The sequence below is a fragment of the Clupea harengus genome, chromosome 2 (assembly GCF_900700415.2).
Source record: "Clupea harengus chromosome 2, Ch_v2.0.2, whole genome shotgun sequence".
In the NCBI taxonomy this organism is placed as follows: Eukaryota; Metazoa; Chordata; class Actinopteri; order Clupeiformes; family Clupeidae; genus Clupea; species Clupea harengus.
The window spans coordinates 4,543,472-4,567,358 of NC_045153.1; the positions used below are offsets into that span (position 1 = coordinate 4,543,472).

General features: G+C 42.6%; 2 protein-coding genes across 2 annotated transcripts in view; both read right to left on the reverse strand.

The window, feature by feature from the left end:
- Positions 1-372: 372 nt before the first annotated feature.
- LOC116223457 (nuclear factor 7, brain-like) lies at positions 373-17,988 on the reverse strand. The gene is made up of 6 exons (XM_031580188.2): positions 17,593-17,988; positions 17,275-17,370; positions 6,905-7,135; positions 6,319-6,341; positions 6,115-6,233; positions 373-1,153 (listed from the first exon to the last, which is right to left on the reverse strand). Exons 1-6 carry the CDS (start codon positions 17,986-17,988, stop codon positions 612-614), a joined length of 1,407 nt encoding a protein of 468 aa, XP_031436048.2. The 3' UTR covers positions 373-611.
- A 261-nt stretch (positions 17,989-18,249) lies between these two features.
- The window catches only part of LOC116223458 (nuclear factor 7, ovary-like), a 38,024-nt gene continuing 32,386 nt past the window's right edge, over positions 18,250-23,887 (reverse strand). Inside the window, exons 6-8 of the mRNA XM_031580193.2 lie at positions 21,850-21,961; positions 19,184-19,290; positions 18,250-18,255 (exon numbers count right to left, since the gene is read on the reverse strand). Of these exons, the coding sequence (XP_031436053.2) occupies positions 18,250-18,255; positions 19,184-19,290; positions 21,850-21,961 (225 nt within the window). The remainder of the gene's footprint in view (positions 18,256-19,183; positions 19,291-21,849; positions 21,962-23,887) is intronic.

Below are 23,887 nucleotides of genomic sequence, written 5' to 3' on the forward strand. Positions count from 1 at the left end.
CTACTTTCACTGAAGCTCTCACTGGTAACGTCCTCAGAGGAGAGAGTGTACAGGCAACATTAAAGTATGGAAACACAGATGTGTTTGTCTTTTTCATTAAATTAGCGTCATGTCTCTTCAGTTCTCAGCTACTCTGACTGTATAGGTTTATCTCCTTTCATTTCTGACGTCATTCCTGCATGCACTACTCTATACCTGTCAGTAGGTGGCACTGTTGACATTCAGAACTAAACCGGATGTGCTGGAGAAGTACCCAGATAGATAGACAGATAGATAGGTGGATACTTAATTTAACCCGAGGGAAATTTAGGCTAGACTAAAGCCTTCTCACACAATTCTACCTGGTTAAATCAAATAAAATTAAATCAATAATGATCAAGCTCAAACTGTTCTGCTCCACTGTCTCATGGACCTCAGTTATTCAACAGATAAACAACTTAAAAACATGACTACATTTCACTAACCTCACACAAAGTGTGGAAAATAAAAGCAAGTAATTATTATGTTTAGGCATGTTATGTTGAATATGTTTCTGTCAAGGAATTCATAATTAATGGGGACATATTAACAGCAAGTCATCATTAACCTGATAAAGGGAAATGACATCAGCTCTATCTGAACTGTTCTACTGTTACTAAGGCCTTCACTGGTGAGATTATGAAAGGAGAGATCTCATCAACATTAAAGTATGGAAACACTCTCTCAGTGAAAGTGTGTGTGAGAGTGTGTAGGTGTGTGTTATTATCAGGGTCAGAGAATGACAGCTCTCCTCTGTCCCAGTCCAGCTGCACTCTGATCCTCTGGAGTTTCTGCTTCACTGTGACGAGAGTGGAGGACTGTGGTGTAGAACGTGCTCCATATTCACCATCTTTATACCACACATACCACCGTCCACTCATGGTGGTAAAGTTTCCCTTCCTCTGGAGAGACTCTGTCATCACACCCACATTCCACCATGTGTTCTCTCCAACCTCCACATCCCAGCAGTGAGTCCCTGAGTTAAAGCCCTCAGAGCCCAGGACACAGGCATACTTATCAAATCGCTCTGGGTTATCAGGAAGCTGCTGGTTCTCATCACCCTGTCTCACACTGGTCAGATCCTCAGACAGGATGAGTGTTGGGTGTGCAGTGTTGGGATCCAGAGTCACAGGAGCTGCAGAGTGAGAAACACAAATAGTTTAGGTGGAAAGAGCACACAAAAAGAGATACACACACATATACAAACTAGAGGTCATTATCTGTATCTGTATCTGTATTTGTATCTGTTAAACCAACAAAATGATCTGTCTTTGAGTCTGGATTCAGATAGAAGGCCATAAGTGGGCGTGGCTTATGTCAGAAGTCAGGCACATTCATTGTTTAGCCTAATATTCATTGGTAATATAATTGGTGTGCTTTCAAAGATTCTTTGTATGTGTGAATACACCTACAATGCACACATGCACGCACACACACACACACACACACACACACACACACACACACAAAACACACACATACACACATCTCCCCTACTAGAGCTCATAGCTTCTCTTGTATGTGTAAGAGGCACAACAGCCAAGAGGCACAGCCCATGCTCGCCGACCAGATACTGTGTGTGATCGGACAAAACCGGACTCCTTAGTTATTGTCCTCTGCGACTTTAACAAAGGAAATCTCACCCGCGAACTCCCCAAATACAGACAATTTATTAAATGCCCGACCAGAGAGGAGAACATTCTGGATCACTGTTACACCACAGTAAGCAGTGCCTATCACACCGTCCCCCGGGCTGCACTGGGACACTCGGACCACGTCATGGTCCATCTGATTCCTGCTTACAGGCAGAAACTAAAGCCCTGTAAACCTGTTGTGAGGACATCAAAGCAGTGGACCAGTGAAGCTGTGGAGGATCTTTAGGCGTTCTTGGAGTGTACAGATTGGGAGGTTTTAAGGACTGCTACCAACAGTGTGGATGAGTACACAAATCAGGGACGTGCGGTCATATGAGGCAGGTGAGGCAGACCTGTCATCTTGAAAAGTAAAAAAAAAAAAAAAAATTATAAAATAAAATAAATATTCATATTTCTCTACTAATCTGTGGTATAGATGTAATTTCTGCATGATTCCAATCATTTCGAGCATTTTTATAATCAAAATCGCTGAATTCGCTGAATTCGCGCATGTCCTATTGAAATAGACTAGAGAAAACAAGGGACGTGCGGTCAGGTGAGGCACCATGTATTGTCTATGGGAGATAGTGAGGCAGTGCCTCACCTAGGATTGCGCAATCGCTCCAAACTGGGTTTTGCGCATGCGTGCGCATGCGTAGAACCTTTGAGCTGAGCTCAAAAATGGAAGATTTTATTGCTAAGCTGAAGCAGTTCTCAAAACTGGACTTTCAGTCCAAACGTGAAATGATCAATGATGGGAGACCAATGCCGGAGCTCAAAGGTTTGCTTCAAATGACGGGACAGAAGATAATTCGCTCTTTCCCTGTCATCTCTTCTCAACGTGTGACAATGTCTGGACTGTAAATGAAACCGAAGAAGTTTGCCTGTCAGCGGTAGGTCCACTATGCAAAATGACCATCACAATTTGTAAACTTTTAGATAGGTAGATGCAGTGAATGTCGACAACTTCGACATGTAACGTGTATTTTCTATGATTAGTATGTATTGTGTTGGTTGTAAAGCAGTTTTGTCAATGGGCAGAAAGTTGATTGTATTTTTCACTTGACTACGAGGTTCATTATATATACACACTGTGATTAGCTATAGTTCGCTGGGAACTTCCCATTCCTCACGTTCCGTTAGCTAGCGTTGGCTAGCGTTAGCTAGCTAACCGTGCTGCCATACTGAAGCTGATGTATTTTATCATTTTATTTTACTTGTGCAGATGCTGCGTATGCCAACTGTTGTTTGTGTATGATACAGGTATGTTGCTCCTATAGCGAAATATGTTTGTTATATGTGTGTAATATAATATGTGCATGTTTGTTCCAATTGTTTGTGCACTGGTTTACTTGTATCTGATTAATGTGTTGTATAAAATGAGACAGAAGAAGTTTGCCTGTCAGCAATGCTGCCTATGCCAACTGTTGTTTGTGTATGATACAGGAATTAAAGAACAAAGCAATCGCAGTGTTCGTCAGTCCCCTGTTTGACCACCGTCACAACCGTCTCCGGTTGTGAGTTTAGTCGTATGACTATGTAAAAGTTCGGTTAACAAGTCAGTTGAGTATTGAGGTATAACTTATCACAATAAAAAAAAAAAAACGATCGTTTAAAAGTCCTGGTATTAGACAATAACTTGTATGTATACATGTCTATGTTTTAAACAACTAGAGACCGGAATGACGTAGTCACTTCTCTACTCTCCCCTCTACTCTTCTCCCTGTACATCAACAGCTGCACCTCCAGCTGCGCTTCCTGGGCACCATCATCTCCCAGGACCTCAAGTGGGAGCTGAATGAACACCATCTTCTCCCAGGACCTCAAGTGGGAGCTGAACACCATCTTCTCCCAGGACCTCAAGTGGGAGCTGAACACCACCATCTCCCAGGACCTCAAGTGGGAGCTGAACACCACCATCTCCCAGGACCTCAAGTGGGAGCTGAACACCAGCTTCTTCCCGGCTGCAGTTGGCCTCATCAGCAAGGCCCGAGACCCCCCCCCGCTGACATGGACTCTTATCCCGCCCCCAAGCCTCAACACTCAAGATCATACTCATGTGTTACAGTAAAACACATTATCTTGCACATTGCACTCTTGCTTTGCACATTCCTGCATAGACTGCACAGCTCCTCCACTTCATATTTTGTAAATATCTTTTTTATTTTTTTTTAACTAAACTGCGTGTGTGTGTACCTGTGCATGTGTGTGTACGTGTGAGTGTGTGTCTTTTGTGTATGTGTATCTGCTGACCTTATGAGAGCAGATTCAGAGACTGTGTCTGTGCATGTGTGAGTGTGTGTGTGTATGTGTGTGTGTGTGTGTGTGTGTGTGTGTGTGTGTGTGTGTGTGTGTGTATGGTCATATGAGAGCAGAAGCAGAGACACTATGAGCTCTAGTAGGGGAGACGTGTGTGTGTGTGTGTGTGTGTGTGTGTGTGTGTGTGTGTGTGTGTGTGTGTGTGTGTGTGTGTGTGTTGTGTGTGTTTGTGTGTGTTTGTGTCTGTGTTTGTGTCTGTGTTTGTGCGTGTGTGTTAATAACTGTCTTTGTGGCATGTATTTCAAAGTAGGTGTTCTGTATATTCTAAATGTGTTGAAATGTTTGTATGCAGGTGTGTGTGTGTGTGTGTGTGTGTGTGTGTGTGTGTGTGTGTGTGTGTGTGTGTGTGTGTGTGTGTGTGTGTGTGTGTGTGTGTGTGTCAAAAATGCTTTCAATAAAACTGAACAGTGGTGTATCATCCATTCCACTATCTATCATGTGAAATTGATGTATGCTCGCATCTCTCCCTCTCTCTCTCTCTCACTCTCTCTCTGCTATATTGGGGCTAAGCTCTCTCAGGCCTTTCTCTGGAAACGGCTCTATCAGGCTCTTTCAAGGATTCTATTCAGGCTATTGCTCTACTTGGGCTATTTGGGGCCTTTTTCTGAAAACAGCTCTATTACATGTAGCCCTCCCACCAATGATATGGCTCATACACTACACAAACAGGATGGGGTGCACATTAAAATAAACTCTTCTTTTATTTAATCTTTACCAACCCAATGAAATCCCTTAATTACTCTTGGCGTGAAATCTGTATAGCACATTTGAACATTTCAGAAGATTGACCTCCAGGAAAAGAAAACTCTTAGCAACCCTGTCAGAACGGAAAACAAATACTTATCATTCCCAAAAAGAAATGTCTTGAACACAGTCCCATATGAAGTATTTTCAAAACAGTAGGGTGAGACAAGTAAGCTAACCGAGTTCAGGCAGGAGCAACACAGTTCCTTACATTTCCTTTAGCCTGTCAGTGAGGAAAAAAACATACACTGCACTCCTGAAAAAAACGTTGGTCATACACAACAAAAGAAAAGGCTGTACCGGTATATTGCTGTCAAAGCATGAAAACTGTCACGCCAGAGCGTGAACCTGCACCTGCCACGCCCCTTTCAGTCTCGATTCGCTCACCTGCACTGCGTCCTCCATCACCGGAATACTGACGGCCAGCACCTGTCACTCCTGCACTTACAGTATACCCCTCATTCCTTTCACTCGGTGTCTGGCCTCGTACGACCTGGACTAAAAGCCCATCGACATACAAACTAGACAACCTAAACCTGCGCTCGCGATTATCCTGCCTGTCTGCCTGTTTCCCGAACCCGGTATTGTGCCGTTGTTTTCTGTTCGCAAGTCTGTTTGCCTCTAGCCTTTTCCGAGTTAGAGTTTAACTCTGAGTTTGGTTTGCTGCGCTTCCACGCCTGTTCCTTTGTTTTCCAGAGCTTCGAGCCTGAGTACATTAGTTTCGTTTTACAGTACGTTTAGCTATCTCTGTGTTCTGTTAAGTGTACTGTTAGTTCAAGTCCAGTTTGTCAATGTGTTCTGTCTGTTTACTGGCTGCTCCTCACAATAAACTCTGTTCCATCATAAGACCATCTCTGAGTCCTGAAGTCCCGTGACAAAAACAGGCTGCATTATCACACACCCTGACACATCCATAGCAATGGAAGATGACATTTCCCTCCATCGTTCTGAATCCTCCGTTTATCGACATGTGAGAACGATACAGTTCACTGGAGAAACAGTTCACTGGAGCATCCTTAATAATACTCTTTCAATTGCATTCTGCTCACTTTAACAATGTCTTCTGTTTTAGATTTACTGTATCCTTATCAATTCTTAAACTCAACTGAAATATCCCAAACAATTCTGACTCATTTTCTTTTTCACCCGTAGACCTGCGTCTACACACTCTTCATCACTTCCGCTCTCCTCCAGTTCCCCCTTCCGCTTGGCAGCTCTTCTGATCTTTTCACTTGTCTTCAGATTTCTTTTGGAGGTTCTTTCTGCTCTGATTTATGTAAACCACAATGAATTGCCTGTATTGTAAATAAACTCTCTCTCTATCTCTCTCTCTCTCTGTCTCTGTCTCTGTGCTTGAGTGTGTCTGTGTTTTGTGTTTGAAAGGGATATATACACTTACTGTATTGAACAATCTCCTGCATCTTCTCCCAGACTCTGAACTTCAGGTTGCCCAGGTGTTTTGCCACATTGATCAGAGCTCCTGAAACCCTCTCTGGATCCTGCAGTGTGCACTGGGCTCTGGAATAACATTCAGGAGTCAGTGCTGCTGTGGGTTTGGGTTCAGAACCACAGAGAAGAGAGAGACAGGAGGCAGATCACTCACCTTTCCACTGTGCTCTTGTAGTTCTGTGAAATGATGAAGGAAAAGAAATATTTGAACATGATTGGTATGAAAATGTCTCATAATAAACCTTTATTTACTCATGGACCCATTGGTGGTGCAGCAGCTAATGCTTGAACAACACCCAGAACACACACACACACGCACACACACACACAGACACACAACACAGAGAGAGAGAGAGAGAGAGAGAGAGAGAGAGAGAGAGAGAAATACACCTACACAGGCACAGTCTGACACAGACAGACCCAAACATAAGTACACAGGCGTGTGTGTGTGTGTGTGTGTGTGTGTGTGTGTGAATGGTGTGGGCAGGTCACATCAACACAATAAAACCACACATTTCATCATTGAAACCAGCAATTACACCTTTCGCACCAGAGACAGACACACAGACACACACACACCCCACACACACACATAAACTCACACAAACAGACACACACAAACAGACACCCACACACACAGACACACACACACACACACACACACACAGATACACACAAACACACACACACACAGACAGACACACACACACTATGGTAAGGACAGTATAGATGGTTCTTACTTGTAGAAATGTGATGTCATCAGCTCCCATCTTCTCTTCTATGGCTCTGATCGTGTCTGAAAGAGATGAGATCTCTCTGCCCATATTCTCAATCTTCTCCTTCATCATCTGACTCTTCTGCTCCTCTTCCTCCCTCAGTGCAGCTATCCTGGCTGCCTCTTCATCTCGTAGAAACAGGTGAAGCTTCTCAAACTCCTCCTTGATCATCTTCTCTGTGTGCTTGGCCTGAGTCTGGAATAAGGTCAATAACAGAGAAAGTGTCTACTAGGGAATTCATCTGGATTAACACACTTCATAAAAGCTTCTTCCAACGTCTGTAGATATTCTATTCATGCTTGAGTCCTGACTCTCACCTTAATGTGTTTTGCTGTTTCATCATAGGTGACTTTTACATTTTCAAAAGCCTTTAGCTTTTCCTTTAAGGGATCCACTTTGACCCTGAGCTCCTCCTGGAAAAAAGAGAGAGAGAGAGAGAGAGAGAGAGAGAGAGAGAGAGAGAGAGAGAGAGAGAGAGAATAATACAGTAGTCTTTTACATACAAAGCAATTTGTGACGCCCCTCAGATGTCTTGGTGACTATTCCAACATTTGCTGGCATATTTATGAAAAGCCCTGAATGTGAAAATAATAAAGACAAATCAAGTCTCACATGTCAGTGAGCCTCTTGACTACAGCAATACTCATACTAATAATAATGAGTGTGCAAAGGATTGAAATGATGGTGCTGCCACCTAGTGTTGAGTTACAGTAACAACAGCAACAGGGATAGAATACATTGGGGATTGGCAAATCATTGTAAATTAATGTTAGTAATGATCGATTCAATATTAGGCTGTAGTTGAATTTTCATTATCCAATACATCCCATCTATTTCATCAGTGATCATGAAACTTACCTTACGGTCAACTGCTGCTTCAGCAGTGGGACTGAAGTTGTGATTCTTATGTAATTTTGAGTCTCGACACGAGTAACACACAAGCTGCTGATCATCGTGACAAAACAGCTTGAGTTTGTCGCCATGGAGACTACAAAGTGCTCCTCTCTGACCTCTCTCCTGTAAAAATGTCTCACACAGGTTTTTTAATGCAAGATTGGTTGGTGGCAAGTCCCTCGATGACCTCCTCCTGCAGACTGGACATTCCCTGGATCCTTTGGTTTCCCAGAACTGCTGCAGACAGACTTTACAGAAGCTGTGACTACATGACAGAAGAACTGGGTCCTTGAAGATGTCAGTGCACACAGGACAGGATATATCCTCTTCTAGCTTCGAAGCCATTTTCCAAGAGTAAATATAAATCTGGTGTAAGCTTCCCTCTCGTTTACTTTCACTTTACTTTCACTTTCAGGAGTTTGTAAAATCCAGTCAGTTTCTGAGTCCTCTTGTTGTTTTAACCGATGTATGCAAGCATGGCAACCTCTCCAACGTCTTTATGAAAACAACTATGTTCAGTTTGAGTGTTTTTAAATTAGACTCTCACCTGCTAGAACATTTGTAGAGGTGTAACGTGGAACAAAGCTGCCGTCTGTCTCTGAGCTTCACTTCCTCATAACCAGTGTTGGCTCCTCCCATCTTCTCTCACACTCTCTGCTAAACACCGCCCTCTCTGTGTGTGCAGAAGTCCTGTAGACCATCGGTTCCCAAACTGGGGTAGGGGTACGCGAAGTGGTTCAGGGGGTACGCGGGAGAACATTTCCGCGATAACAGAAAACGGACGGAATTCGCAGAATGTACCGTTTGAAACAGAATTGCAACTTTCAGACGGAAACATAATTTTGTGCATCAAAATCGCCCAAATTCCCCTGTATTTTGTCCTGCAAGGCTGTATTTCTTTCTTAAAAACACAACAACGATCGCAACGATGAACAAGCATTAATTAGAAAACAAAACCACTGAGAAAATGTCACGTCTGTGCTGAACTCCGCTCCGGCCACGCCCCCCTATTCAACACAGACCTCCGTAGCCTGTCAAATGAATTCGCTCATCTACCCAATCGCCTGCAAATAATGTTTTTTTAGTCTTCTGTTCTGTTGATGGCTGGCAAACAACAACCTTAGAAGGTTTGGGTCAGTTGTGGCACATATTCTTCACTCATTTTAAGCCATCAATCTACCTCTGGGTGAACAAAATGAGCCGAAACGGATTAAAACGGAATTAAAATAAAAGGTGAAAAGGAAAACTTTTTTTTTTTTCAACGGGGGGGGGGGTACGCAGCTGGAGATTAAATGTCTGAAGGGGTACGGGACTGTAAAAAGTTTGGGAACCACTGCTCTAGACAGTAAAGAGTCGTTAACAGTATTATTTACTTATTTATCATACCTGCCAACTCTCCCGTTTTCCCGGGTTTCTCCAGTATTCTGACCCATCTCATGCCCCCCTCCCGTTTTCTCATTTCTCCCTGTAATCTCCCGTATTTTTCGAGGTCCAAACGTATTTCATTAATGATCGAATCAAAATGTTTTTCCAATGTTTTACAGTTACCAGAACATGTATGAAACACAATCGTGTCTTACACAATAAATACACTTTACCATTTTCAACCCATTTGTCAATCTGCCAACATACATCCTATTGCGCAGTTGATCTGTCTGCGCAGGCTATTGACGCGCAAAGTTGAAACTGCAGGGGAAAGGGAAATGGAGAATGGCAGAAGGCGACGCCGGTGTACCACTGAAGAAGGTGAAATATGTTTGTAAATTTAAGTCTTGTTGAAGTTGTTGGACAAACGAGTCTCCATGCATATCGAACAGTCATCTTGATAATAGTCATGCTTTTTGCAAAGCTTGTATTGATTTCGGTAAGAATGACGTCCGTCAACATGTCAAGTCTCAAAAACATATCCGTGCTGCCGAGGCACAAAAGGGCACTCAGGCAATATCAAATTACATCACTAAGGGACAGACCGAACAAGAGCAAGTGCTGCAGGCCGAACTGAAAATGGCAATGTTAGTCGCCAAAACGACATCTCGTTTTCCTTTTGTGATAAGTATCCAGCCAGATTTTAGAGCCTTGTAGTCAAAGATGAGCGCTTCAGTCAGCTGGCTAGGCTGATGAAGGCATTACTTTGCATTCCACATAGCATTGCCTCCTCAGAGAAGACTTTCAGTATGGTTAAATAAATAGTTACAGAGAATAGAACAAGTTTGAACAACAGCACTTTGTACTCTCTCTTGTCTTGCAAAATTAACTATACTAAGCCTCCTTCAAAGTACACCCGACGTAAGAAAACACTTAGGGCAGCCAAGTCAGCCACCTACATATACAATACTACAAAACAGTAGTTTTAAATTATGCTTATCCTGAGACCTGTGCAAGGCTTACATCAACTGTTCATATGTTCATATGAATGATTTTGTTGAAATAAAAATAATACGTTTTTGCAATAATTAGTTGTTATAATAATAAAGAAGTGATTGTGAATGCATTCATTGTGAATACATAATATTAATAAATAAATACATTTGTTTGTTAATAAATTAAGTTATTGTGTATTCATTTATATACTGAAGACTACATAATACATACGTTGTCTATAAATACCTACATGCACAACATCCCTCAAAACCAGCATTTGCCCTCCTCTGCCATCCATGCCACCCTCAAAACTCCCCACCCCCCCCGCCGCCACCGGAATATCCCAGATTTTGCTACTCAAATGTTGGCAGGTATGTTATTTATACACCTAAAATCTACTTCAGACCCTTGTCAATAGAGTGAGTAGACATTAAATATATGCATCTAAATAAATATTTTGAGAAATGATTACGTTTTTATGTGTTACCTCTGCCAGTCACCAACATGAGAGAGTGGAGGTTCGGTGTTAGCATGTTTAGCTAGCCAGCTAACAGTTAAATTAATTCAGCCACGTCTGTGAACCCATTTGCTTACAATTTGTAGCTATTGATACAGTTTTCCTCTGTGTATTTCCAGACGTAAAACAGCTCAGAATGATACTCAGCCGTCTCTGTCATCATATAAACTGTCACCATTGTAGGCAATAGTGATAGAAGTGCATAAAGTCTGGACAAAATGAAAGCAGTCTAGTGCGCTGTCTACTGTAAATTCTGTCGGTGGTGAACTGGTCTGCTGGTCTATGGATCCTTGATGATTTCACAGTACACAGAACAGGCCAGATCCTCTTTACAGTTTATTCCAATCATTTTCACACTTGGTTCAATACCATGTACACTTTCTCAAAACACTTAACACATCCATCCAAAATGTTTGTTTTTGGTGTCATGACAACAGCTTGCCATGAAATATTTGTGGAATATGTGGAATTTTAGGGGTGGATAAGATGTGCTAAAAATTCAAGGCAAGGGTGAATGTGGCAGTACTGTAATTGTGAAGTTCATAAAATGTCACTACGGATCAGCATTAGGGCCACAGGACACTTCTAGTGGTAGTCTCATGTGTTGTTGTTTCACTTACTGTACTGGAAAGAAGTGTGTCTGCACACCTTTTTGGTACTATAGCATATCACAGAAAATGTAGCAGGGAGCGGTCTTGAGGCATATAGCTGAATTTCATATTTAATTCAATTCAATTCAATTTTATTTCTATAGCACCAAAATAATAAAATTGTCTCAAGGCGCCTATTTATTTAACAATATGTACAAGGTGTCATACGCTTTTCTTTTCTTTTGAAATGCAACGCTAAACTGCAGAAAATAAAAATAAAATAAAGGATAGAGCAACACATAATATATGCATTTTGCCATGTTTCAAGTTGTGTGTGTTTTTTAGTTCATTGTACATTGAGTGATAAAGTAGTTAGAAAGAGCATATGCTATAATTATGGCAGCATGAATCACTTTTGGGTGAAGTATGAAGTGTTTTGGTGGCTGTAGTGCATTTTGCACCAAAGGTTAACTGGTGTGCTGAGGTGGTGTGTCTGTAAATCCCACTGTGTGAAGAGTTTTTGAAAAAGTGTACATGGTTTTGAGACAAGTGTGAAAATGATTGAAAAAAACTATAACATGCTGGGGTGTAACTACAGACACATGACCACTAGATGTCAGTATTGTTCCATTAGTCTGGGAGGAAAGCTAAGCACCATGGTCTCTGATCTCTGACAAAACACTCAAGAGAGCTCAATGAACCAATGAACAAATGAACATGTCAAATGACCACTCTTAGTTTATCTGTGAATTACAGCCAAAACAAACAAATAAAAACAAACAAGAGTGAAAACTTAAATGAAGTCAGTGATATTTCCATGGACCTAAACCAAATGTGTCGTGTTACAGGACTGCATGAGAGTAAAATGTGCTGCTGGCAGTGGAGGCATGACTACAATCATTCAGAACTTATCTCAGGGGATAAAATAAAATAAAATAAATAAAAAGCAAATATTGTAAGTGCCAATAAAAGGTGCCACACAGAATAGCCCAAAGCCCAGAACAGTGGCCCTGAGAATTCATGGACGACTATAATAACTTTTCTGTCAGGCCGGATATGTGGCTCCAATTTGAAATTCTTGTTGTTCAGAGCAACAGGGCACTACTCTATAGCTGTCAGTAGGGGGCACTGTTGACATTCAGCACTAAACAGGATGTGCTGGAGAAGTACCCAGACTAAACACAAACACATCTCACACAATTATCCCTGGGTAAATCAAATAAAAGGAAAACAGAATTGTATATTAATTAAATTAATGAATAGGGAATATAAGTCTCATCTGTTACACATTGTCAGTGCTGGATGGTTCAGTGGTATGGCAGTCAGAACCATAGTGACAGTACTACAATAATGATACATAAAAAAGTAATACAATTGACAAACCGGTTGAAGCACCTTTTATTTGATTTTAGTCATCAGTGTTTCTGTTTGAACAGTCCTAGGAGTCGGATCAGACTGAAGCTCAAACTGTTCTGCTTCACTGTCTCATGGACCTCAGTTATTCAACAGATTGTACACAACTTAAAAACAAGACAACATTTCACCAACCTCACACAAAGTTTGGAAAATAAAAGTTAGTTATTATTATGTTTAGGAATATAATTTGGAATACATTTCTGTCAAGGACATATGTACTTCAATTTGGAATATTAGCAGACTTCAGATCATGTGACACCTCCGGATAATTTTAAGGCAACTAACCATAGAACCAAGTCATTCAGAATTCATAATGAATGGGGACATATTAACATCAAGTCATCATTAACCTGACAAAGGGAAATGACATCAGCTCTATCTGAACTGCTCTACTGTTACTGAGGCCCCCTTCTCACTGTAGTCCACGGGGGAAGGAGGACTGGACTCCCCTACCTAAATGGTTGGGTCTGGATTCCCCCACCCCTGTGGAGGGGTCCAATTACCTTTTGATTGGACCAATTTGACCTTACTTAAGTTGCACCTCATTGTTTCATAAGGGAGAGGACAGACTTAACATGCTGGATGGAAGCTTGGACAAGGTGCTAGACAAAACCTGTAGGCACAGAGTTGTACCTTGTCTAGTATAGGCTTTAGTGCGTTCAGTTTGTGTTTATATTTTTGGGGGTTTTAAAATAAATAACTAAATACAGCTATTTTTAAGGAAGCCACTGTCTCCTGCGCCGTGTGTTTGTGCCTGCAACCCCATTCTACCAGGCTGCATCCCACATCGTGGGGTGGCCGGCTCAGGCCATTTTCACAGAGGCCTTCACTGGTAAGATTATCAAAGGGGAGGTCATATTGGCATTAAAGTGTGGAAACACTCTCTCAGTGAAAGTGTGTTTGAAAGTGTGTATGTGTTTGTTATTATCAGGGTCAGAGAATGACAGCTTTCCTCTGTCCCAGTCCAGCTGCACTCTGATCCTCTGGAGTTTCTTCTTCACTGTGAGGAGAGTGGGGGGCTGTGGTGGAGAACATGCTTTATATTCACCATCGTTATGACACACAAGCCACTGTCCACTCATGGAACTAAAGTCTCCCTTCCTCTGGAGAGACTCTGTTATCACACCCACATTCCACAATGTGTTCTCTCCAACCTCCACATCCCAGCAGTGTGTCCCTGAGTTAAAGCCCTCAGAGCCCAGGACACAGGCATACTTATCAAATCTCTCTGGGTTATCAGGAAGCTGCTGCCACACATCACCCTGTCTCACACTGGTCAGATCCTCAGACAGGATGAGATCTGGGTGTGCAGTGTTGGGATCCAGAGTCACAGGAGCTGCAGAGTGAGAAACACAAATGGTTTAGGTGGAAAGAGCACACAAAAAGAGATACATACACATACACAAACTAGAGGTCATTACCTGTATCTGTATTTGTATCTGTTACACAAACCATCTGTCTTTGGGTCTGGATTCAGATAGAAGGACAGAAGTGGGCATGGCATATCCTGGAAGCCATGTTAGATCAGACACATGTAGTATTTATTAGCAATATTTTTATTTTTAACTGAACTAAGTTTTATGAACTGTCTGAACCCCCCAGCTTGTCCAAATGTCTGTGGTACAGTGAACCTCATCGCCCTCCATGCTTAACAGGGATTTCCTCACCTTTGCTTTAACATCACAGTACAGGTTTGGTCCTACTGTACGTGAGAAATGCATGCGTGAGGGTACCCTGTAGCATGGTGCAGTGACAGTTAGGAGCTTATGGAAACCGTGTTTTCAACAACTGAGTAGGGCAAGAGGTCCTGGCAAATCATTTCACCCAAAGTTTCTGTAATCTGCTTGGCAGTCGGGTGGTTGGTCTGTGTATGGTGATTTTGAATTGAACACAGCCGTTATTGGTGGTTGTGTCTGTGTATTATCCACTGCTGGGGGGGCCTGGGCAGACATGGTCACAAAGGGATGATTGAGATGCATATGGTTATGCATTACTGATGTTGTTAGGTGTTTCACATCCCTGCCTTATTATTGTGGCCTTGTACAATTTGCAGCTAACTTTAGTCCCATCAGCTGGGCTGGTTATAAAGCAGCGAGAGGGCTGTTCACGTGCACAGTCTAAGGGGCTAAAGGGCTGTTCACGTGCACAGGCTAAGGGGCTAAAGGGCTGTTCACGTGCACAGTCTAAGGGGCTAAAGGGCTGTTCACGTGCACAGTCTAAGGGGCTAAGGGCTGTTCACGTGCACAGTCTAAGGGGCTAAGGGGCTGTTCACGTGCACAGTCTAAGGGGCTAAAGGGCTGTTCACGTGCACAGTCTAAGGGGCTAAAGGGCTGTTCACGTGCACAGTCTAAGGGGCAAACCATCAGCCTTTGCTAGCCTACTTATATGAAAGAAATAGTCTAGTCTTAATTATGGTCAGAGGACGCATATTTAACATGTTTTATACAATTACCTTTACTCCAGACGCTGTACCAGGTAAGTGTTTTGAAAGTTTCTTACAGATAATGGCATAATGATCATCATATTTTTCAAGTAATGGTATCATATTTTAAGCCTAGAAAGTTTGAAGGAGCTAGTTTAAACACTTTTCTAGTAATAGCAATTTGAAAATGGCTCTTCAGAAAACGCTGCTCAAAAAGCGTCTTAAGTATTGGCACCCCCTCCCCCCTAAAACATCCTATTGTGACAAAACTATTGGGAGTAGAGAGCTAATATTCATATTAAGAAGTGTATGAACAACCTTGAATTTTTTCAGCCAAATCTTAGATGGTCGAGTGGGGAATTTTCCTTAAATTGTCACGTTTGGCGTGGAATGACCCTGCTGCCAGTTCACACACACCTCACCTCAGCTGCTGCCTACCCTCATGTGATGATGAAGAAATAGTTCTTCACGCAAATAGAACTTTAAAGGTTCAGGCGTCAGACGTCAACGTATTAATGGCTGACTTTCAGTTACAATGAACTTCGTTACGAGAAGTGAACAAGAATGAGGAATAATATGAAATATGAGAATCAGAAGCAGAAAACCTGTTGAAAATCACCACAGTCATTCATTTTTTTTAAGCAGCCATTATAAAGAAATATCAGACCTCCGAACGTTGGGATGACCCATTCAATTGATTGGAACTTTCTGCAACATTCTGAGGAGCCGTATAATAAAATGGTTGAATGCACAAGACCAATTTAGACCAATAACTTACTAAATGCGCACACTAAAGGTGAAAGGTGACCAGTAGCCCTAATAAATGCACAGACTTAAGGTTAAAGGTTAAGATTATTATAGCATGTGTATGAGTATATGTGTGTGTGGCAGTGTCACCATATTCTACAACCTTGGTCACCATCCAACAAAATTGTTAGTCTAAAAACAAAATTGCTAGGATCTGTGGGTCTCTGTTGGTCTCTGATCTCTCTCTCTCTCTCTCTCTCTCTCTTTCTTCCTCTCTCTCTATTGTCTTTATAGTTTTTCTTCTCTATTTGTGTCTGTGTGTAGGTGTGTGTGTGTGTTGTGTGTGTGTGTGTGTGTGTGTGTGTGTGTGTGTGTGTGTGTGTGTCTGTGTGTGTGTTTCAGTCAGTACTCACTGTATTGAACAATCGCCTGCATCTTCTCCCAGACTCTGAACTTCAGGTTGCCCAGGTGTTTTGCCACATTGATCAGAGCTCCTGAAACCCTCTCTGGATCCTGCATTGTGCACTGGGCTCTGGAATAACATTCAGGAGTCAGTGCTGCTGTGGGTTTGGGTTCAGAACCACAGAGAAGAGAGAGACAGGAGGCAGATCACTCACCTTTCCACTGTGCTTTTGTAGTTCTGTGAAATGATGAAGGAAAATGTATTTTAACATGATGGTATGAAAATGTCTAATACACCTTTACTCATGGATCCATTGGTGGTTGATGCTTTCTGAACAGAACCCAACACAGAGACACAGACACACACACACACACACGCACACAACCACACACACACACACACACACACACATGTAAATGTCTAACCCTGCAGCACATCTCCTGCATATGCTGCCTGAGTCTCTACAGACACAAACTGCTCTCTCTACTTCCCTGTAAGCTGACACACCTACTCTCCCCTACCCCCCCCCCCCCACACACACACACACACACCTCCTCTATGATAAGGACAGTAGATGGTTCTTACTTGTAGAAATGTGATGTCATCAGCTTTCATCTTCTTTTCTATGGCTCTGACGGTGTCTGAAAGAAATGAGATCTCTCTGCTCATCTTCTCAATCTTCTTCATCATCTGCCTCTTCTGCTCTTCTTCCTCCCTCAGTGCAGCTATCCTGGCTGCCTCTTCATCTTGTAGAAACTGGTGAAGCTTCTCAAACTCCTCCTTGATCTTCCTCTCTGTATTTTGGGCCTGAGTCTGGAAAATCATAAAGGCTTCTTGTTAATGGAAGTCTGGACCTGTTTTAGACCTGTGATCCTTGATCTACTTAACTGTGTGTTGGGCTTGGATTTGCATCCACACAACGTTGTTATTTCTGTGAAGTTTAAACAGATGTTTCAGTAATATCTAATATGAATTAACTTTCACCTTGAGGTGTTCTGCTGTTTGGTCAGAGGTGCGTTTTGCTTCTTCAAACACTTTCAGCTTTTTCTGTAAGGGTTCAAGTCTAATCTTCAGTTCCTCCTGGAATAAAAAAACATATGATGATGATCTTTGGTGTGTAGGGTTGTGTGTGTGTGTGTGTGTGTGTGTGTGTGTGTGTGTATGATGATGATTCTTCGGCATCTGAGGTAGCATTTATTGGCGCAAGTGGAACATTGCAGTACTATTGAGACAACAAGTAGTTCTTTGTATTTCTATAGGCTTGTTGTTGTGTACCTGTAAAACCTCATGAATATCACTCACCTTAAGGGCAGATACTGCCTCATCTATCGGTAGGAACTTGTGGTTGGTGTGTTGTTTTGAGTCCCGACACACCAGACAAACAGGCTGTTTATCCTCCAGACAGAAGAGCTTGAGTTTCTCACTGTGCAGACTGCAGAGCACCTCAGACCCTGCTGAAGCGCTCTGACTTTTCTCCTGTAAAAAGGTCTCACACAGGTTCTTTAATGTTAGACTGACTGGAGGATGTTCCTTTGATGACCTCCTCCTGCAGACTGGACATTCTCTGGATCCGTTGGTTCCCCAGTACTGCTGCAGACAGTCTTTACAGAAGCTGTGACTGCATGACAGGAGCACAGGGTCCGTGAAGATGTCACAGCACACAGGACAGGTGAAATCCTCTTCTAATTTTGAAGCCATATTCTCTCCAGTGAAAATCTTTTTTGTCCCAAAATGATCCTTGTGTTACCTCTTCATTCAATAGATTCTCCACCTCCCACACTTCTGTTAAACGCAGTAGCACATCTAGTTCTAATGAACAAGCACACAATGAGAGCCGTTTAACGCAGTAGCACATCTAGTTCTAATGAACAAGCACACAATGAGAGCCGTTTAACGCAGTATCACATCTAGTTCTAATAAACAAGCACACAATGAGAGCCGTTTAACGCAGGATCACTTCTAGTTCTAAAAAACAAGCACACAATGAGAGCCGTTTAACGCAGGATCACTTCTAGTTCTAAAAAACAAGCACACAATGTCTCCCTTGGCTTCTCTTCTTCTTTCTGGGAAGATGAGACAAGTGGAGGGCAGTGATAAGGGGAGGGTTGCTGTAGCTGAACAGGTAGAACAGGTGTTCCTACTGCCAAGGCCAAGGACGAAACGTTGAGGAATGTGAGTGCTAAGTGCACCTGAGTCATGACTGGGACATGCCGCACCCATACAGTTGATGGAGTGTTTCTGTGTGTGTTGATGCCTGTGTGTGTGTGTGTGTGTGTGTGTGTATGTGTGTGTGTGTGTGTGTGTGTGTGTGTGTGTGTGTGTGTGTGTGTGTGTGTGTGTGTGTGTGTGTGTTGATGCCTGTGCTACTTTGCTCACAGGCACATGGATAGGGGTGAATTCTCCACAAGATCAATCCCAGTGTCCCAGAGTCCCAGCTCCAGCAGGGAGGACATGGGAGATACCAACACAGTGAAATGTATAAGGGGTGTACAGGCCACTGCTCCAGCAGGGAGGATATGGGAGATACCAACACAGTGAAATGTATAAGGGGTGTACAGGTCACTGCTCCAGCAGGGAGGATATGGGAGATACCAACACAGTGAAATGTAGAAGGGGTGTACAGGCCACTGCTCCAGCAGGGAGGACATGGGAGATACCAACACAGTGAAATGTATAAGGGGTGTAGAGTTCACTGCCAGCAGGGGTGTGCCCTCAAAGATGGACACTAAGCAGTGGTGTGCCCTCAAAGATGACCGTAGCCAGTGTTCCGTGTAGCTTAGCAATGTTTCCAATGATATCTGCCATGTTGGGACAATGATTTACATTTGTGTGAAGTTAGGTGAGTTCTTGTGCTCTTTATTAGTTTTTGTTGTGTTGGGTCCATGGTCCTTACTTTAGTGCAGGGGTACTCAATAGGAGTCCTTACTTTAGTGCAGGGGTACTCAATAGGAGTCCTTACTTTAGTGCAGGGGTACTCAATAGGTGGTCCATGGTCCTTACCTTAGTGGTTCATGGTTTTTGTGAACAGCCTAGTGAAGAGCTGCTTGAAAACTCAGGAGCTTTATGAAGCAAGGTGGGCAAACCTATGTTGAATTTGCAAGAGGGAAAGGAAATGTGTTTAACTCTGAAAGCTGACTCTAACAGCTGACAGCTCATACTGCTTGAAGAATTCAAGAACTGTTTGCCAGAGGCTGTGTGTGTGTATTTAAATGAGCAGAAGGCTGTGACCTCGGATCAAGCTGCTTTACTTGCAGAGGAGTTTGTCCTCACTCATAAAATAAGCTTTGCTGTGTAACTGAGACATGACTGAGACATTCATCTTTCAGTAGCCTATTTGAACCTGAAATCAGCCTCTCTTTCGTCAGATTAAAACAAAATAACAAGCACACGATGAGCACTGCTGTGTGAAGTAATAGAGTCTCCCGCTGCGTCTCTTCCCCCTCACCTGGGTTAACAGGTAGAGCAGGAGTCAAGGGGCGGGGAGGTGAACGGAGGGGTGGCCTCACCTGGGTTAACAGGTAGAGCAGGAGTCAAGGCTGCCAAAACCCTCTTCTAAGTGCACCTGAGACATGACTGACACATGACACGCCCATACAGGTGCACAGATTCAGTTTTGAATGTCATGAGTCGTGTATTGATGCCTGTGCTACTTTGCTCACAGTCATGGATAGAGCAGGACAAGCTTCTCCACTCGGCCCTAAGAACACATGAATGAGCCGTCATGGGCAATTTGTCCCGGCCCAGCAAATAGATCCAGATGACGCAGCAATAACATTCTGATCAGTTTTTGTGTTGAAGGCAAACTGTTAGACTCTTCATACAACAATACTCACCAACACTACTCACCAACACTACTCACCAACTCTACTCACCAACACTACTCATCAACACTACTCACCAACTCTACTCACCAACTCTACTCACCAACACTACTCACCAACTCTACTCACCAGCACTACTCATCAACACTACTCACCAACTCTACTCACCAACACTACTCACCAACACTACTCACCAGCTCTACTCACCAACACTACTCACCAATACTACTCACCAACTCAACACTACTCACAGCACTACTCACCAACACTACTCACCAATACTACTCACCAACACTACTCACCAACACTACTCACCAACTCTACTCACCAGCACTACACACCAGCACTACTCACCAACTCTACTCACCAACACTACTCACCAACACTACTCACCAACACTACTCACCAACACTACACACCAACACTACACACCAACACTACTCACCAACACTACACACCAACACTACTCACCAACACTACTCACCAACACTACTCACCAATACTACTCACCAACTCAACACTACTCACAGCACTACTCACCAACACTACTCACCAATAATACTCACCAACACTACTCACCAACTCTACTCACCAGCACTACACACCAGCACTACTCACCAACTCTACTCACCAACACTACTCACCAATACTACTCACCAACACTACTCACCAACTCAACTCTACTCACCAACACTACTCACCAACTCTACTCACCAACTCAACACTACTCACCAACACTACTCCTCTTCATGCAACTCTACTCATCAACTCTACTCACCAGCACTACACACCAGCACTACTCACCAACTCTACTCACCAACACTACTCACCAATACTACTCACCAACACTACTCACCAACACAACACTACTCACCAACACTACTCACCAACTCTACTCACCAACTCTACTCACCAGCACTACACACCAGCACTACTCACCAACTCTACTCACCAACACTACTCACCAATACTACTCAACACACACTACTACTCACCAACACTACTCACCAACACTACTAACCAACACTACTCACCAACACTACTCACCAACTCTACTCACCAACTCTACTCACCAGCACTACACACCAGCACTACTCACCAACTCTACTCACCAACACTACTCACCAACACTACTCACCAATTCAACACTACTCACCAACACTACTCACCAACACTACTCACCATTCAACACTACTCACCAACACTACTCACCAATACTACTCACCAACACTACTCACCAACACTACTCACCCACTCACTACTCATTTTCATGCAGCACTACTTACTGAGCAAAGGGTAGATTAAGCTGTCAGTGCCAAACACATATCGCTTTGAATTGGCGAAAAACAGAAATCTCTCTTGAATGGTAAAATATAATATGTCCTGTCTGAGTTTCTCATCTAACACCCTACTGCTAGCCAGTTAAACTTGTATGTTACCGTGACTACAGACTATGGGCATTTCTTACTCTGAAACAGAGACCTGATATATAACGCTACTGACAAATGTCTACGGTTCATATCTTGCATTTTAATCCCACAAGATTTGCATTCATTGTTGCAACGTTGCAGGAGACTACTAAACTACACTATTAAAGTGTGGAAACACTTCTCAGTGAAGGTGTGTGTGAGCGTGTGTAGATGTGTGTGTGTGTGTATTAAAGTATGGAAACACTCTCTCAGTGAAGGTGTGTGTGAGAGTGTGTAGGTGTGTGTGTGTTTATTAAAGTATGGAAACACTCTCTCAGTGAAGGTTTGTGTGAGAGTGTGTAGATGTGTGTTATTATCAGGGTCAGAGAATGACAGCTCTCCTCTGTCCCAGTCCAGCTGCACTGTGATCCTCTGGAGTTTGTGGTGGCAGGGCTCTGAGGGGTTTGTGTGCGTGTGTGCGTGTGTGTGTCTGTGTCTGTGTGTGTGTGTGTGCGTGTGTGTGTGTGTGTGTGTGTGCGTGTGTGTGTGTGTGTGTGTGTGTGTGTGTGTGTGTGTGTGTGTGTGTGTGTGTGTGTGTGTGTGTGTGTGTGTGTGTGTGTGTGTGTTCTCCTCAGGTGGCAGGGCTCTGAGGGGTTTGTCTCTGCTCATGAGCTGCTGACTGTGGGCTGCAGAGACTGGGAGTTCTTCCACACCAGTGAAGGTTCCTTCCTCATCTACTCCAGCGCCACCTCAGTGCTCTCCAAAGTCTTCAAGCTCAAGACCTACTAAAGACAAGACTGACAGGCTCAAGACCTACTAAAGACCGGACTGACAGGCTCAAGACCTACTGAAGACCAGACTGACAGGCTCAAGGCCTACTAAAGACCAGACTGACAGGATAAAGACCTACTAAAGACCAGACTGACACTGACAGGCTCAAGACCTACTAAAGACAAGACTGACAGGCTCAAGGCCTACTAAAGACAAGACTGACAGGCTCAAGGCCTACTAAAGACCGGACTGACAGTTTCAGAATCTACTAAAGACCAGACCTACAGACTTAAGGCCAGTTTAAGACCAAGCAAATTGTGTGACCCAAATACAGACTGTGTCAGATAACATCGGAATAAAATAAAATATGAATGACACGTAAGGCCAATATTTTTGGTAAAGGACTTGTAAGTTTTAAACACTTATTATAAATCAAAATTAATAGAAAGGACATTTTATAAATACGTGAATCATGTTTGTAAATATAATCACCATAATGTTAAACTGTAGTGCACTTTGTGAATACAGCATTTTGTAGTTATGTATTTTATATTCATTTTCTAAATCATTTCCTGATGTGCACATGCAGTATCCATCTTCTGGGTGCTCTGCTTTGGCTGCTGTGTACTGTACAAAGTCATGTTGTAGCATCTCCCATTCAAGCTATTCAATCCAGACCAGGTCAATTCAGAACAAATTCTGTTTTGAATTTTTGAAGTTATGTTTATATTCTGCTAGCCAAGGTCAAAAAGTAAATCACCTGTCGTTTTTTTTCTCCATATTTTCAGCTGTTGTGACGTCATGCACTTGTGCAGTGTTATGACCTTTGACCTTCACTCGTGGACGTCTGTCTTTCACCCAGCATAAGCTACTTCACATAGCATCACTGTTTTATAAAACTATTTATTAATAATTACACTGAATGTATTCATTTCAGACTGTTGTATTTTACAATGTGTTATAAAAATATAATATATATTTAAATGAATTTCAGTTTGCAGTCATTAAATGATCAATAAAACCATCGATGACTATTTAATGACTGCAAACTGAAATTCATTTAAATAAATACAATTTTAATTGAATCAGATATCCATACATTTACTCATAACTTTTAATATGTACATATTTGTGGTTATAGATAAGACATTAATAAAATCAGTTACCATATCTCTTTCAGTAAATAGCTTCATGTCTCTTCAGTTTTTCAGCAGTCCTGTGTAGGTTTATCCTGTCATTTCCAAGGTCATACCTGCAGGCACTACTCTGCACCTGCCAGTAGGGGCACTGTTGGCATTCAGCACTAAACCTGATGTGCTGAATAAAGACCCAGACCAAAGCCTTTCTCGCACAATTCTCCATGAGGAAACCACAACAAATAAACACCTGGCTGAACTCAGTACTCAGAACTCATCTATTGATTACCTGAGGACACCATTTTCTGATCAGGAGCTTTGGAAAGCATCAGTATACAAGAAGGTGCTACTTTTTGACAATGGGGTTATGCTGGATGAGGTCAGTGGGGTTATGCTGGATGAGGTCAGTGGGGTTATGCTGGATGAAGACAGTGGGGTTATGCTGGATGAAAATTTAAGG